Source organism: Triticum aestivum, chromosome 6A (genome assembly GCF_018294505.1).
Source record: "Triticum aestivum cultivar Chinese Spring chromosome 6A, IWGSC CS RefSeq v2.1, whole genome shotgun sequence".
NCBI classification, from domain to species: Eukaryota; Viridiplantae; Streptophyta; class Magnoliopsida; order Poales; family Poaceae; genus Triticum; species Triticum aestivum.
In genome coordinates this window covers 70,271,720-70,287,686 of record NC_057809.1, presented here as the reverse complement: position 1 = coordinate 70,287,686, position 15,967 = coordinate 70,271,720, and the positions used below count along the sequence as shown (strand labels likewise).

The 15,967-nt window shown below is 47.0% G+C and overlaps 2 protein-coding genes across 3 annotated transcripts; one reads left to right on the top strand and one right to left on the bottom strand.

The window, feature by feature from the left end:
* The first annotated feature begins 9,442 nt into the window (after positions 1-9,442).
* On the top strand, positions 9,443-13,402 carry LOC123132102 (wee1-like protein kinase). The gene is made up of 9 exons (XM_044551858.1): positions 9,443-9,943; positions 10,054-10,114; positions 10,183-10,246; positions 10,404-10,667; positions 10,986-11,050; positions 11,145-11,254; positions 11,334-11,520; positions 11,787-12,140; positions 12,876-13,402. Exons 1-9 carry the CDS (start codon positions 9,591-9,593, stop codon positions 12,972-12,974), a joined length of 1,557 nt encoding a protein of 518 aa, XP_044407793.1. The 5' UTR covers positions 9,443-9,590; the 3' UTR covers positions 12,975-13,402.
* Positions 13,403-13,429: 27 nt separating this feature from the next.
* Positions 13,430-15,527, bottom strand: LOC123132104 (zinc transporter 2). Of its 2 annotated transcripts, none has more exons than XM_044551860.1 (4): positions 14,952-15,527; positions 14,648-14,709; positions 14,412-14,550; positions 13,430-14,022 (listed from the first exon to the last, which is right to left on the bottom strand). In XM_044551860.1, exons 1-4 carry the CDS (start codon positions 15,445-15,447, stop codon positions 13,628-13,630), a joined length of 1,092 nt encoding a protein of 363 aa, XP_044407795.1. In that variant the 5' UTR covers positions 15,448-15,527; the 3' UTR covers positions 13,430-13,627. The 2 variants fall into 2 exon arrangements, with proteins under 2 accessions (XP_044407795.1, XP_044407794.1); XM_044551859.1 differs by having other exon boundaries at positions 14,412-14,556; positions 14,952-15,524.
* Positions 15,528-15,967: the final 440 nt, after the last annotated feature.

The following is a 15,967-nucleotide window of genomic DNA, read 5'->3' as shown; positions in this document are numbered from 1 at the left end:
TAAGGTACACATCAATAACATGTATATCACATATACCTTTGTTCACCTTGCCATCCTTCTTATCCGCCAAATACTTGGGGCAGTTCCGCTTCCAGTGACCAGTCTGCTTGCAGTAGAAGCACTCAGTTTCAGGCTTAGGTCCAGACTTGGGTTTCTTCTCTTGAGCAGCAACTTGCTTGCTGTTCTTCTTGAAGTTCCCCTTCTTCTTCCCTTTGCCCTTTTTCTTGAAACTAGTGGTCTTGTTGACCATCAACACTTGATGCTCCTTTTGATTTCTACCTCCGCAGCTTTCAGCATTGCGAAGAGCTCGGGAATAGTCTTATTCATCCCTTGCATATTATAGTTCATCACGAAGCTCTTGTAGCTTGGTGGCAGCGATTGGAGAATTCTGTCAATGACGCAATCATCTGGAAGATTAACTCCCATCTGAATCAAGTGATTATTATACCCAGACATTTTGAGTATATGCTCACTGATAGAACTGTTCTCCTCCATCTTGCAGCTATAGAACTTATTGGAGACTTCATATCTCTTAATCCGGGCATTTGCTTGAAATATTAACTTCAACTCCTGGAACATCTCATATGCTCCATGACGTTCAAAACGTCGTTGAAGTCCCGATTCTAAGCCGTAAAGCATGGCACACTGAACTATAGAGTAGTCATCAGCTTTACTCTGCCAGACGTTCATAACATCTGGTGTTGCTCCAGCAGCAGGCCTGGCACCCAGCGGTGCTTCCAGGACGTAATTCTTCTGTGCAGCAATGAGGATAATCCTCAAGTTACGGACCCAGTCCGTGTAATTGCTACCATCATCTTTCAACTTTGCTTTCTCAAGGAACGTATTAAAATTCAACGGAACAACAGCACGGGCCATCTATCTACAATCAAACATACATAAGCAAGATACTATCAGGTACCAAGTTCATGATAAATTTAAGTTCAATTAATCAAATTACTTAAAGAACTCCCACTTAGATAGACATCCCTCTAATCCTCTAAGTGATCACGTGATCCAAATCAACTAAACCATGTCCGATCATCACGTGAGATGAAGTAGTTTCATTGGTGAACATCATTATGTTGATCATATCTACTATATGATTCACGCTCGACCTTTCGGTCTCCGTGTTCCGAGGCCATATCTGCATATGCTTGGCTCGTCAAGTATAACCTGAGTATTCTGCGTGTGCAACTGTTTTGCACCCGTTGTATTTGAACGTAGAGCCTATCACACCCGATCATCACGTGGTGTCTCAGCACGAAGAACTTTCGCAACGGTGCATACTCAGGGAGAACACTTCTTGATAATTTTGTGAGAGATCATCTTATAATGCTACCGTCAATCAAAGCAAGATAAGATGCATAAAAGATAAACATCACATGCAATCAATATAAGTGATATGATATGGCCATCATCATCTTGTGCATGTGATCTCCATCTCCGAAGCACCGTCATGATCACCATCGTCACCGGCGCGACTCCTTGATCTCCATCATAGCATCGTTGTCGTCTCGCCAATCTTATGCTTCCACGACTATCGCTACCGCTTAGTGATAAAGTAAAGCATTACAGCGCGATTGCATTGCATACAATAAAGCGACAACCATATGGCTCCTGCCAGTTGCCGATAACTCGGTTACAAAACATGATCATCTCATACAATAAAATTCAGCATCATGTCTTGACCATATCACATCACAACATGCCCTGCAAAAACAAGTTAGACGTCCTCTACTTTGTTGTTGCAAGTTTTACGTGGCTGCTACGGGCTTTAAGCAAGAACCAATCTTACCTACGCATCAAAACCACAACAATAGTTTGTCAAGTTGGTGCTGTTTTAACCTTCGCAAGGACCGGGCGTAGCCACACTTGGTTCAACTAAAGTTGGAGAAACTGTCACCCGCAAGCCACCTATGTGCAAAGCACGTCGGGAGAACCAGTCTCGCGTAAGCGTACGCGCAATGTCGGTCCGGGCCGCTTCATCCAACAATACCGCCGCACCAAAGTATGACATGCTGGTAAGCAGTATGACTTATATCGCCCACAACTCACTTGTGTTCTACTCGTGCATATAACATCAACACATAAAACCTAGGCTCGGATGCCACTGTTGGGGAACGTAGTAATTTCAAAAAAATTCCTACGCACACGCAAGATCATGGTGATGCATAGCAACGAGAGGGAAGAGTGTGATCTACGTACCCTTGTAGATCGACAACGGAAGCGTTTGGTTGATGTAGTCGTACGTCTCCACGGCCCGACCGATCAAGCACCGAAACTACGGCACCTCCGAGTTCTAGCACACGTTCAGCTCGATGACGATCCCCGGACTCCGATCCAGCAAAGTGTCGGGGAAGAGTTCCGTCAGCACGACGGCGTGGTGACGATCTTGATGTACTACTGTTGCAGGGCTTCGCCTAAGCACCGCTACAATATTATCGAGGACTATGGTGGCAGGGGGCGCCGCACACGGCTAAGAATATGATCATGTGGATCAACTTGTGTTCCTCTGGGGTGCCCCTGCCTCCGTATATAAAGGCTCAAGGGGGGGTTGCGGCCGGCCTAGGAGAGGTGCGCCAGGAGGAGTCCTACTCCCTCCGGGAGTAGGATTCCCTCCCCCCCCCCCCAATCCTAGTTGGAATAGGATTCGCGGAGGGGGGAAAGGAGAAAGGGGGGCCGGCCCCCTCTCCTTCTCCTATTCGGACCAAGGGAGGGGAGGGGCACGCAGCCCATCTCAGGTCACCTCTTCTCTTTTCCACTAAGGCCCACTAAGGCCCATATAGCTCCCGGGGGGGTTTCGGTAACCTCCCGGTACTCCGGTAAAATCCCGATTTCACCCGGAACACTTCCGATATCCAAACATAGGCTTCCAATATATCAATCTTTATGTCTCGACCATTTCGAGACTCCTCGTCATGTCCGTGATCACATCCGGGACTCCGAACAACCTTTGGTACATCAAAACGTATAAACTCATAATATAACTATCATCGAAACCTTAAGCGTGCGGACCCTACGGGTTCGAGAACAATGTAGACATGACCGAGACATGTCTCCGGTCAATAACCAATAGTGGGACCTGGATGCCCATATTGGCTCCTACATATTCTACGAAGATCTTTATCGGTCAGACCGCATAACAACATACGTTGTTCCCTTTGTCATCGGTATGTTACTTGCCCGAGATTCGATCGTCGGTATCCAATACCTAGTTCAATCTCGTTACCGGCAAGTCTCTTTACTCGTTCCGTAATACATCATCTCGCAACTAACTCATTAGTTGCATTGCTTGCAAGGCTTAAGTGATGTGCATTACCGAGAGGGCCCAGAGATACCTCTCCGACGATCGGAGTGACAAATCCTAATCTCGAAATACGTCAACCCAACATGTACCTTTGGAGACACCTGTAGAGCACCTTTATAATCACCCAGTTACGTTGTGACATTTGGTAGCACACAAAGTGTTCCTCCGGCACACGGGAGTTACATAATCTCATAGTCATAGGAACATGTATAAGTCATGAAGAAAGCAATAGCAACATACTAAACGATCGGGTGCTAAGCTAATGGAATGGGTCATGTCAATCAGATCATTCAACTAATGATGTGATCCCGTTAATCAAATGACAACTCTTTGTCCATGGTTAGGAAACTTAACCATCTTTGATTAACGAGCTAGTCAAGTAGAGGCATACTAGTGACACTCTGTTTGTCTATGTATTCACACATGTATTATGTTTCCGGTTAATACAATTCTAGCATGAATAATAAACCTTTATCATGATATAAGGAAATAAATAATAACTTTATTATTGCCTCTAGGGCATATTTCCTTCATCACGTCCGTGACAAATAGACCGAAACGATTCTGCATCTACTACTATTACTCCACTCATCGACCGCTATCCAGCATGCATCTAGAGTATTAAGTTAAAAATAGAGTAACGCCTTAAGCAAGATGACATGATGTAGAGAGATAAATTCATGCAATATGAAATAAACCCCATCTTGTTATCCTCGATGGCAACGATGCAATATGTGCCTTGCTGCCCCTTCTGTCACTGGGAAAGGACACCGCAAGATCGAACCCAAAGCTAAGCACTTCTCCCATGGCAAGAACTACCAATCTAGTTGGCCAAACCAAACGGATAATTCGAAGAGACTTGCAAAGATAACCAATCATGCATAAAAGAATTCAGAGAAGATTCAAATATTATTCATAGATAGACTTGACCATAAACCCACAATTCATCGATCTCAACAAACACACCGCAAAAAGAAGATTACATCGAATAGATCTCCACGAGAGAGGGGGAGAACTTTGTACTGAGATTCAAAGAGAGAGAAGAAGCCATCTAGCTACTAACCCCGAAGGTCTAAGGTAAACTACTCACACTTCATCGGAGGGGCTATGGTGATGTAGAAGCCCTCGGTGATGACGGCCCTCTTCCGGCGGAGCTCCGAAACAGGCCCCAAGATGGGATCTCGTGGATACAGAAAGTTGCAGCGGTGGAATTAGGTTTTTGGCTCCTGTTCTGATCGTTTGGGTGTACGTGTGTATATGTAGGAGGAAGAAGTACGCCGGAGGAGCAACGAGGGGCCCATGGGGCAGGGGGCGCGCCCTAGGGAGGGCGCGCCCCCCACCCTTGTGACCGCCTCTTTTGTTCCTTGGAGCAGGGTCCAAGTCTCCTGGATCACGTTCGGTGAGAAAATCACGTTCCCGAAGATTTTATTCCGTTTGGACTCCGTTTGATATTCTGTTTCTTCGAAACACTAAAATAGGCAAAAAAACATCAATTCTGGGCTGGGCCTCCGGTTAATAGGTTAGTCCCAAAAATAATATAAAAGTGGAAAATAAAGCCCAATATAGTCCAAAACTGTAGATAATATAGCATGGAGCAATCAAAAATTATAGATACGTTGGAGACGTATCATCCCTCAGATACCTTGTTGTCACTATACACCTTGAACTTGGATTAGTATCTAGCACAGCCTGCAAATAATCCATAATCCTAGTGTATTGGGCCTTCTGATCTCCTAGCACAACATTCTTTGCTGCCTTCCTAGCCATGTATGCCATGTGGGTTGATATTTCCACTCCATACTTGCTCTTTGCAATGTTAATTATAGTAGTGATTGTTGTGCATGGGTCATTTCTGATTGCTTCCTCACAAAAATTTGCAACCCACCTAGCAGTAACTTTTGTGTTCTCTGACACAGAAGGGCAAGTGTGCACCAAATACTGCTTCCTTATGGTAAATGTTTTCTCATTTGCAATTTGAGAAGCTGCTACATAAAAAGGGCATGTCTCATCTATGCATTGTGCTATAACCCTGTCACTGCAATTTCTACGGTACTCATAGTTCCTGTTTTGTGCAATGTGCATTGTTTGAAGTGCATTCCTAAACTGGTACACATCAAGGAAGCAAAGATGCTTCACAAATTGCTCATCTGGGTGAACTCTCTTCTCAGCATGCCATATCCTTTTGTTCATCTTTTTAGCTCTGCTTTTCCTCCCATTGGGCAAAACATATGCCAATTCCTTTCACCATCATCATCTTCCACACCCAAGTCCATTGGTTTCCTGTCTTCATCAGATGATGGTATCCAGTCCTCCTCAAACAACTCCTCTACACTTGCATGTGATCTGCTTGTTGGGCCTTTTCTATGTTTCTTCTCCCTTTTCTTCTTCTGTCCATCTTGCCCTACCCGCTCCTCTTGTTCCTCTTCCTCATCCTCTTCCTCATCTGCATCCTCTTCTTCACTTTCAGGCTCATATAGTGCATCCTCCTCCTCCTCCTCTGTCTCATACATTTCCTCAACATATGTGTCCCCTTCAAAATGAAGGAGTGGATCTTCCCTCTGTCTTTTCATCTCATCAAGCCTAGCAAGGATATCACCATACTCTTCCAAATTATCATCATCACTGTCCTCCTCATTATCCATCACTGCAGCTTTTCTCTTAAAAGAAGTGTCCTTCTCTTTATTTTTCTTATTCTTCATAAACATTCCAATTTCCTTCCTCCTTGTCTCCTCCATAACCTTTTCAATTTCCATTTGGTCCTCTGAATTGTTTACAGGATTTTCTTCCACTTGTACATAACCTAAAGCAAGTTGCTCCTCCAAATTGTTTGTGATATGCTGTGTTTGAAACTGTATGGGCATTGGCTCCACTTCTGCTGCTTCTGAACTTGCTGCTGCTACATGCACATTTCCTGCACTGAACAACACTCCTTCTTCATCTATCTGATACAGTTTGGGCTCTCCAATTTCTTCTAGAGGGATTTGCTGCTCAATAACATTGGAGCTGGTATTTATACTTGCACCATTGGGAGAACTGGCCCTAACAACTGTCACATTCAATATCTTTTGATTTTGTAATGCTATGTTGTCTAGAATTTCCTCAAGCTTGTCATCATCATCTATTTCTTCCATTCCTTCTATCCCTAGCCTAGGATCCCTGACATAGTACATGTAATCTTTAAATCCATAACCTTTTGTTTCTATCAGTGCTACTAGGTTGTAAAATGTTATGTCTAACATCATCATCGATCTCTCAATATTGTGTCTATCATGGAAATGCATCCTCAATTCCCAAACCTCATCATACAGACTGCAAAAAATATAAAATACATAGCAGTATAAGTGCTTAATTATAACTAAATAACACTAATGAAACAACTCATGTTATTGCACTAATACAATCCTTTGTCACTTATAAAGCAAATAACAGGATAACTCATTTAACAGTGAACCTAACCAAATGTCTAACTTCACTCCAATTAACAGTGTACCTAAAATAAACTGAATAACACAGCACAAACATGCATTTTTCTAAGTTAATAGTATCATAATCATATACTATATCAGGATAACTTTGTTGCTCGTTTATAAAATCAACTAAATCAGCTTATTTCTAAACTAATCTAAAAATGTCAACCCTAGGGCACATGTCAAACAAATCACAGCATCTGAACTAATATAAATATTGTCAACCCTAGAGCACATGACAACAAACCCACAACATCTACTCCATCCGATATGATAGAGCAATATGAACACTAATCCTAGGAGTACACTAGCAACGCAATTGAATGGAGAACAGGAAGGGGGAGAGCAAAGAAAAGTGGATCTCACTAGACACCGCCGTAGGATGACCTGATGTGCTGGCTTCCCGTCGGATTGGCCTTCACCGCCGCGGCGAATGCTCTCGCCGCCCGGTATTCCATCGAATATTGCGGGTCCTTCTCCTCCGATTCCTCCGTCGGCTTGCTAGGGTTCGAGCTCCCGCAAAGCTCGCCTGGATCCACTACTGGTCCTCCTCCACTACCTACGATGCGTGCGGCGCTGCCGGGCGGAGCGCCGCCACCAGCAACTCCACCTTTCGCCGGACTACGCATCTCTGCAATGCGAGGGGCAAGGGGGCGACGGCAGCGGGAGCAAGGGGAGGGGGAAGAAGAATGTGGAAAAAGAGATGGATGCGGGGATGACTAAACACAAGACCTAACGCATCGTCTAACGCCGCCTGCCAGCTGTCAGGATGGCCTGGAGTGCCACGTAGGATAAAAACGGGCCCCATCTGTCATAAACTCACTTAACACGGCCCGATCCGCCGATCGGTGGTTTTTGCAAAACAATTACGCTAGACATGGTGCGTTCTGCAGCGAATCTATATCCTAGTGTTTTTCGCAAATCTATCCCTCAAAGTGGTGGTTTTATGCAATGTACTCTGGACTAGACCACCACCCCTTGGCCTAAATGGGTTTCTTTATTCATGGGTCCTCCCCTTTGTCATTGTTTCTTATTTCCTCCACCAATGGATGACCATGACTATTGGCTTGGACTTTCGTTGACTTAGCTTGGATTTTACCCAGACATGTAGGACTGGGTACACACTAGTTCACTTCTAAAGAAAACCTTGGCTACCATTGTTTATGATAGGCATGCTCTTCTTTGTTAAGTACCAAGGGAGGACTCAAGTACAAGTTAGTGTTTTTTTAAAAAAAAATACAAATTCTATTCATACTTGAAGGAAAAAATTCAAATCGTGCAAATTTATACAAGAAATGCATCAGTCATATGATTTGCGGAGGGGGGGGGAGCACAATTCCATGTACTTTAGCAATTTGAGTGAGAGTGGCTAGGCGTCGCGTAGTAGCTAGAGGGAAGCCCCCCCTCCCCATCGTATATCTGTTTTCTCGCGAGGACATTTTGTGGTTTCAATTTATTTAGATACATGTACTTCTACCATATATTAACTCTATGGGTAAAAAAACCACAAGCCTTGGAACAGATGGTTGCTAGTTTTGCCTACTAGTTACTCCAATTAAGAATGGACTGCACTACCAACTGCAAGATCTTTTCATTTGGACATTGCTTACCACAAAATATGTAACTTGAATTTGGGTAACATGCTACAAAATTAGGAAAAAACTATGTAGCGGAGTGACCTCGGGAGGGGAGTTAGTGCCCCCGCGAGAACACATCGTCCACATACTCCCACCCCCGCCCCACGCAGGAGGTCGTGTCTTCGATTTTCTCTTTTCCTTTTTGTGTTTCTATGGGTTCTCCCGTTCTTCCGGTTTTACTCATTTTCCTTTCTAGTTTTGCTCATGTAATCTGGTACTGTGCATGGGTACTTCCTAATGGGCATGTACACTACTGACTATTGTGGAGAGACATGTGCACTTTCTCTGCGATATGTGTAGTTCCATATGAGCATATGTACTACCCTGTGCATTTACATGTGTATTTTCTTTAATTTGAGGCATGTGCACGCCCCATGTTGGTACACACCACTAACATGGGAAGTATACACGCCAACATTGGAAGACCATGCACTATAGTAGAAGTACGCACGCTAGCATGAAAAATGTACTTACACATCAATTTTTTCAAAACCTAACAATTGGAATAAAATTTGAACGATATCGACACAAGAAATTCAAGGGCGAAACCGTTTGTGATCCAGATGAATGGTTTAGAAGATATCTTCTTGTTTTGATTTTTGCATGCATCTCCACCTAGAAAAACCATGAGCTCCCGAGTCCCGACCCCCCTCCCCAATTTGTTCATTTTCATTTGTGGGGTGTGTGTGTGTGGGGGGGGGGGGGGGGGGGAGGTGAGCCACTGGTCGAGCAAAGGGGTTGTGGTTGTGGGAAAACTAACCATTTCCAAGACAATTAGGGAAGTTAACTTCTTTCTACGATGATGATATCTCGTGGTGATGTGATTGTGAGTGTAAATACCAACCAAAATGCCATTACCAATCTGGGCCTAGGGCAAAAAAGCAGACATGTCCAGCCCAACAGCCTAACCGGGCCAGCCCAACATCCGGATCTGGATAGAAACGGACACGAACAAAACGACGTCCCATTTCCCACCGAAACGTTTTTCTTATTTTATTATCTCTCCCGCCACAGCCAGCCAGAGCTCCCTCCAATTCCAGATTTCTCGATTTAAAAATCATTTCTTTCCTCCCTTTCGCACCCCGCGTCTCTCCCCACCCCCACAGCCAAACCCCAGCCCCGCCGCGGATTCGAATCCGGCATTCCGCCGCGCCGGGGAGAGAGGAGCGAGCGTCGGCGATGCTGAGGACCAAGACTCCGGGCCCGCGCGGCGGGAGCAAGTCCCGCCGCCGCTTCACGCCCCCCGCGACCAAGGCGCAGGCGCAGATGGCGGCGGCGGCGGTGGCCGGCAGCTCGCCGTCGGGGGAGCTCTCGCAGAAGCTCGAGCACGTCACCCTCTTCCCCCTTTTCGCCGACTGCCCCTTCGCCTCGCCCAAGCCCTTCGGGGAGCTCCTCGAGGACCCCCGCCCGGCCCCGGCTCCCGCCCCCGCCCCCGCCCCCGCCCCCGCTCCGCCGCAGCAGGCCGCGCCCGTGGACGCGGACGTGCCCATGGAGGACAGGGACGCCTGCATCCTCAGCCAGGATTTCTTCTGGTAGATCTCTGATTCGGCTCTTGATTCGATCCGAGCTGCAGTCTGTGTCCAGTGAGAGTGCGCATCTCGGGCTAACCCTATCCCTCTTCTTGCCGCTCGCTGTTTTGCAGTACCCCGGATTACCTCACGCCCGACGCGCCGCAGCTGGCGAGCGGCTTCGACGCCGATAAGGTGGGAAAAAGACATATTTTCTTGTGTGGGATTACATTGCTTATCTGATCTGTTTGGGTTATCTGCAGGAGAACACCCCTTGCCCCCAATCTCCAGAGAAGTCAGTGGCCCGGAGCAAGAGGTACAAGAGAGGTGAGAGTGCGAATGCTCAAACTGAGTCCTATTGATCTGAAATCATCATTATGGTCTTGCCTCAAGATCCAGTTGCCTAAATTCCAGAGTTTGATATGCTTGCTCTGGCATCTGGCTCAATGTTGTTGTATTAATAAAGGATTGCCATTGCTTACAGATTCTTCCCCGAAAGGTCGATCCATGGACCTAATGGAGGCGGACAGCCAGGAGATTACTCCGGTCCGATTTTCTCTAAGTCAAGATGATCCAGAGGAAGAAAAGATGGCGCAACCTAGTTCGCAAAAGAGAGGTAGCTATGTCCCACATTCAGCAAGAGTTCTGCGCTCCCAGGTGACGCCTCCACCGTGCATCAAGAATCCATATAATATGGACCCTCGGATAGATGATAATGTGTTCTCCGTGAGGAAATGCAAATCATCAGGTAACATTTATGTGCTTGATGTTATTGAAACATGTTCATTTCACATCCTTCAAATTATGTATACATGTTCATTTCACATCCCTTCAAATTATGTGTACATGCTCATTTCACATCCCTTCAAATTATGTGTACATGTTCATTTCACATCCCTTCAAATTATGTGTACATGTTCATTTCACATCCCTTCAAATTACGTGTACATGTTATAAAGTTAATAACGCATAATCACTGCGTGTGATTTTTTATCTCAGTAAGAAACATTTATAGCAGCATCTTTCTCACAAAAAAAGAGTTAACCAACAAAATATCTGTATTTAGGGTCTTCTCCCTCTATTGGCGCTGACGGTCTTTCACGTTACCGTACTGATTTCCATGAAATTGAGGTATGCTCTCATTAGATATTGTTTATGTGTTCATGTTCATGTTTTAGTTTTACATTTTGTGGAGGTTTGGGTCATGACAATTGTTTGTTTGCAGCAAATTGGATATGGAAACTTCAGTGTCGTGTTTAAAGTTCTGAGGAGGATAGAGGGCTGCTTGTATGCAGTAAAACGGAGCATCAAGCAGTTGCATAATGACATGGACAGGTAGTTTTCATAGAAGCCCTCTTGCTTCAGTAGTTAGACCATGATTAACTAATCCCGTTTGTTGTATATTTATTTACAGGAGGCAAGCATTGAAGGAAGTGCATACTTTGGTGGCCTTAGGTAACCATGAGAACATAGTTGGATATTTCACCTCTTGGTTCGAGACCGAAAAACTTTATATCCAGATGGAACTCTGTGACCGTTCCCTATCTGTGAATGGGGACAAGCCGTTGGAGTTTGGGGATGCCCTGGAACTGTTGTATCAGGTTGGTTTACTAATCCATTTTATTTTTTGTTGGTCAATGGTCAGTATTTCAACCAAAATGAATTCAATGTCATAATGTAACTAGTATACCATTGTAATAGTTGTTCTAACAAGTTTCTTGAAATTATGTAAAGTACTCTTGGATTCATCATCTGCTGCTAACCACCCATGCATTGTTCGTTCATGTACACCTCACCTATTAATATGACCATTCTTTCATGTGCACCTCACCTACTAACGTTGAAAGTAAATTTTGTGAAATGCAAGATCTGCAAAGGTTTGGACTTCATTCACGGGCGTGGCGTAGCACACCTTGACGTGAAACCAGATAACATATATGTCAGGAATGGTATTTATAAGCTTGGAGATTTCGGTTGTGCTACACTTATTGATCGAAGTTTGGCAATTGAAGAAGGAGATTCTCGTTATATGCCTCCAGAAATGTTGAATGAAAAGCATGAGCATCTTGACAAGGTAGACATCTTTTCTCTCGGGGCAGCTGTCTATGAGCTTATAAGAGGCACTCCGCTTCCTGTTTCTGGACACCAGTTTGCAAGTCTCAGAGAGGGCAAAATCTCATTGCTACCAGGACACCCAATGCAGTTCCAGAGTTTAATCAAGGTATGGCAACATCACCATGTGGCTTTCCCTTTCCAGCTGTTTACTTTCGCTTGCCCTGCATTTCTGTATCCAGATTGACAATCAATTGATACTATTCTACTCTATTGTATCTAAACCCCTTACATTCAAAATTCAAAATGACGGCTACACTCTTCCTTAATCTAATCCCCATGCTCGAAATATTCATGATCGCCCAAGTAACTCAACACAACATAATGTTTTATTTACTTCTGTGGCTAAAAGCTTAAAGTTTGCTGCTGTGTTGCTAAAATTTATGCAGAAGCAAGTGTCTTTCGTGTAACCATGTTGCGTATTTCTTCCAACTGATGAAGCAGTAGCATAATACACTAGTACCTCACTACTGATACCTCTTATTGGCACTCTGTATGTCGACTGTTTACGCGCGTGCACAATCCTAACACTTCCAGTGGTGCTTGTGCGTCCTTTTTATAACACTAACACGATCTATATGGTACCCATTGGTGCTTGTTACTCATGACCATCATATAAAGAAAGTTTCACATGAATGAACTTCTTTCACCTTTAGCTTTGTTTCATTCAGTCGATTCTTTGGGTCACGGCCGTTACAATTACAGCTATGACGTATCTACAGAGCTGCAATTTGCAATTGCTTGGCACCTTAACTAACTCTAGCATTCAAGTCCAAGAAAGATGTCCTCCCTTCTGATAGGTATTTCACATGCTTGCTCACCCCCACTCTCTGCTTACTTTCAGTCGATGATGGACCCTGATCCCGTGAGGCGGCCGTCTGGGAAAGAGATCCTGAGACACCCCATATTTGAGAAGCTGCGTAATGCCTCGGCAAAGAAGTAGGACACCGCATCCGTCACCCAGATCCTGCAGTAGGAGAGCAGGCAAGCAGCCACCAGCCAAGCGAGCTACCACAACATCGGCTGCTGCCAAATTTTGTCTGTCTGAAAGAAGGCTCTCCGAAAACGCGCCACGGATCAGTTTTTTGCCCTGATCTGTTGTTCCTGTATAGCTACTGAGTGTTCTTAAGCTGTGAAGCCATTTGTGCGCAGGGAACTCGAGCAATATCTGTAAGTTATGGCCGTGTTGGTCCTGGGTGTTTTGGGTTTGGTCTGGGGGTTGTGCATCTCGTGTTCAATTCCTGGAGAGCCAGGAACTCTTCATTGGTTTGCTGGTGTACTGGTGTTGTGGTTAGCCTGCTTGACTGCCATTTGGTATTGTGATGATTGTGTGGGAGGAACTAAAGGAAGGATTATGATGTCCTTTTTTCAGTTGGACTTGTGGCATTTTCGCAGTCGTAAATAAACAAGAATTTAACATTTTTGCTTGTTTTTCACCTAGTAGTATTATGTAAACAGTTCTCTTATCACAGCACATGTACTATGAGGCAATAGCCTACATTGAAGCTACTGGTATCCTTGCACTATGAAATATACTACAGTATGAACGAACGTCCAAAACTAATTAACAAACCAGCCCCATGTAACTTCAGACGATCAGGTGTCCCATATCATAACGACGGCGATGACGCCGACGCCGAGCACGACGGCGAGCCAGCGGCCGAGGGGCGTGTCGGCTTTGACGGGCCGCTGGGGCTTGTACCCCTTGGAGAGGAGGTGGTTGACGGAGACGTAGATGAAGATGCCGGTGGCGAGGCCCATGGAGACGGCGAAGACCCAGTCGGCCACGTCGCCCTGCGTGGTGGCGTCGATGGCGATGCCGACGCCGACGCCGACGGGGCTGGAGACGGCGAAGGCGAAGGCGTAGGCGAAGCAGGAGAGCAGCGGGCGGTTGGGCAGCATCCGGAGCAGCGCGATGCCCATGGCCACCGCCGCGAACACCTTGTGCAGGCTGATCGTCCACAGCGCCTTCCACGCGTCCGCCTTCGTCTCTGCAATGCCAATGTCGACAGGTCGCAAGCATAGTTAGAACTGTAGGAAGATTGATTATCTGGGATTTTCTGTTTTTCTGGTTAATGTCAATGGAATCTGTGAAATGCTGATTGAAGTGGACATCAATGGACGCGCGAGGAAGTTGCGAGCATCTGGACTGGAGCATCTATTCAAAGGCTTGAACAAGTAAAAGTATGCATGACAATGACTGAAGTGAGACGAAGCTGGCTAAGAACTAGCGGATGTCGGTTTCAGAGTTGATTGATGGTTGCAACTTGCAAGCATCTGTACCGAACCAGTGGTCGAGACATGAGATGCAGATGTCTTCTTCTTTCTCATGGAAGTCAAAAATTTTGGACGATTCAACGACGTCGTGAGTCTCTCTTACCGGCGACTCCGATGGCGATGCCCTCGAAGACGGAATGGAAGCAGAGCGCGGCGATGAGCAGTATGCTGTCGCCGAGGGTGCTGGCGTTCCGCAGCATCGACGCCGTCGAGTGGCCCGTCGCCGACGGCCCGTGCGCGTCCTGCTCCTGCGCAGACACCACCAAGATCAGTTTCGTTTGGTGGCCTGACTGTCACAAAGCAAAAAACAAGACTGAACTCGGAGGCTGCACTACTTACAGCTGCTCGTTGATCCGAGCCGTTGCCATTTGTGCTGCCCAGCTTGCCCTCCTCCAGCTCCCCTGGAAAGTTGTAGACAGGAGATTAAGATCGGTAAGAATATAATCAAGATCGTCAGGAATTAAGCATACTAGCAAATGTCTTCATAACAAACAATAGTATAGAACGCAAATTTGCATTTAACCCAACGCCCAGCTGCCTCCTTTATGCCGCCGGGTGCCAGCACGGCCGGCACGGACATAGTAAAAAGTAAAGTATAGTTTCAGCGGAGAGCACGTGAGCTGCCGGGCCGCTCACAACTCACCTGCGGTTGTTGCCGGGGCGGCGGCGGGCGCGGTGCGGCCGCGCGCGACGACGGAGGAGATGGCGCACTCGGCGAGCATGGTGAGCACGTAGCCGGCGCAGGCGAGCATGAAGGCGAAGGGGTACTCGCTGGAGGGGACGAGGTCCCCGAAGGTCTCGTTGGCGTCGCTGAGGAAGTGCATCATGGCGGTGCCGAGGAAGACCCCGCCGGCGAACTGCGTGCCCAGCGCCAGGAACGCCTCGTTCCACCGCATGAAGTAGGGGGACACTCCGCCCGCCAGCGTGCCCGCGAACACCAGCGCCAGGCACCACAGCTTGACCGCCACCAGCCCCGGCGCACGCAGGTCCGGCTTTTCACCGCCGTCCGCGTCCGCGTCTCCGGAGTCCGCGTCGTCGTCCCCGCCGCCTCCATGGGCCCAGGCCGTGCTGGCGGCCGCGCAGAGCCAGAGGAGGAGGAGGAGGTGGTGGCGGGAGCTGGCGGCCGTGGCCATGGCCATGCCGGTGCCGCGCTCTGGTGCTCTGGTGTGGCGCGCTGGGAACCGTTGGGGCGGGCGGGGCGGCCGAGAGGGGGGCCGAGGAGGGAGTTTATACCGGGGCGGGAAGCTGGAAGGGGCTGACGTGTGGGCCCGTGCGGTGCGGGTAGATCATATTGCCCACGGTTGGTCGCGCTGGCCGGAGTACAACTTTTTTCTCTCTCTCGTGGGGCAGAGTACTACTACTCCCACTTTGTACTGGCACGAGGATTCTCGAGATCATACTCACCCGGCGTTTCCCCGCATGTAGGCACCGACAGGTGGGTCACCATTTCGTGGGGTAAGGATCTCAGTGGGCGGTGTGGAGCGTGAGCTACGTTTTAGTGGAAGTAGGCCGGGAGCGTGGGAGGCGGGCGGTAGTACGACGGGGACGGCGTATCGGAAAAATCCGTTTTCCAACAAAAAAGACGTGGAAAATCCGTTCGGGCTGATTGCGTCTCCGACGACTTGGCCTTGGACCTGTGCCGTGTGTAGTAACCCGAAC

What these genes read in the sequence shown, in the direction of transcription:
- LOC123132104 (XM_044551859.1), bottom strand. Translation starts at nt 15,447, where the DNA reads ATGGCCATGGCCACGGCCGCCAGCTCCCGCCACCACCTCCTCCTCCTC. An exon ending in CGCCCCGGCAACAACCGCAG is followed by an intron (nt 14,710 to 14,951) that starts GTGAGTTGTGAG and finishes ACAACTTTCCAG; the next exon opens with GGGAGCTGGAGGAGGGCAAG. An exon ending in CATCGCCATCGGAGTCGCCG is followed by an intron (nt 14,023 to 14,411) that starts GTAAGAGAGACT and finishes TTGGCATTGCAG; the next exon opens with AGACGAAGGCGGACGCGTGG.
- LOC123132102 (XM_044551858.1), top strand. Translation starts at nt 9,591, where the DNA reads ATGCTGAGGACCAAGACTCCGGGCCCGCGCGGCGGGAGCAAGTCCCGC. An exon ending in CCCTGGAACTGTTGTATCAG is followed by an intron (nt 11,521 to 11,786) that starts GTTGGTTTACTA and finishes GTGAAATGCAAG; the next exon opens with ATCTGCAAAGGTTTGGACTT. An exon ending in AGTTCCAGAGTTTAATCAAG is followed by an intron (nt 12,141 to 12,875) that starts GTATGGCAACAT and finishes GCTTACTTTCAG; the next exon opens with TCGATGATGGACCCTGATCC.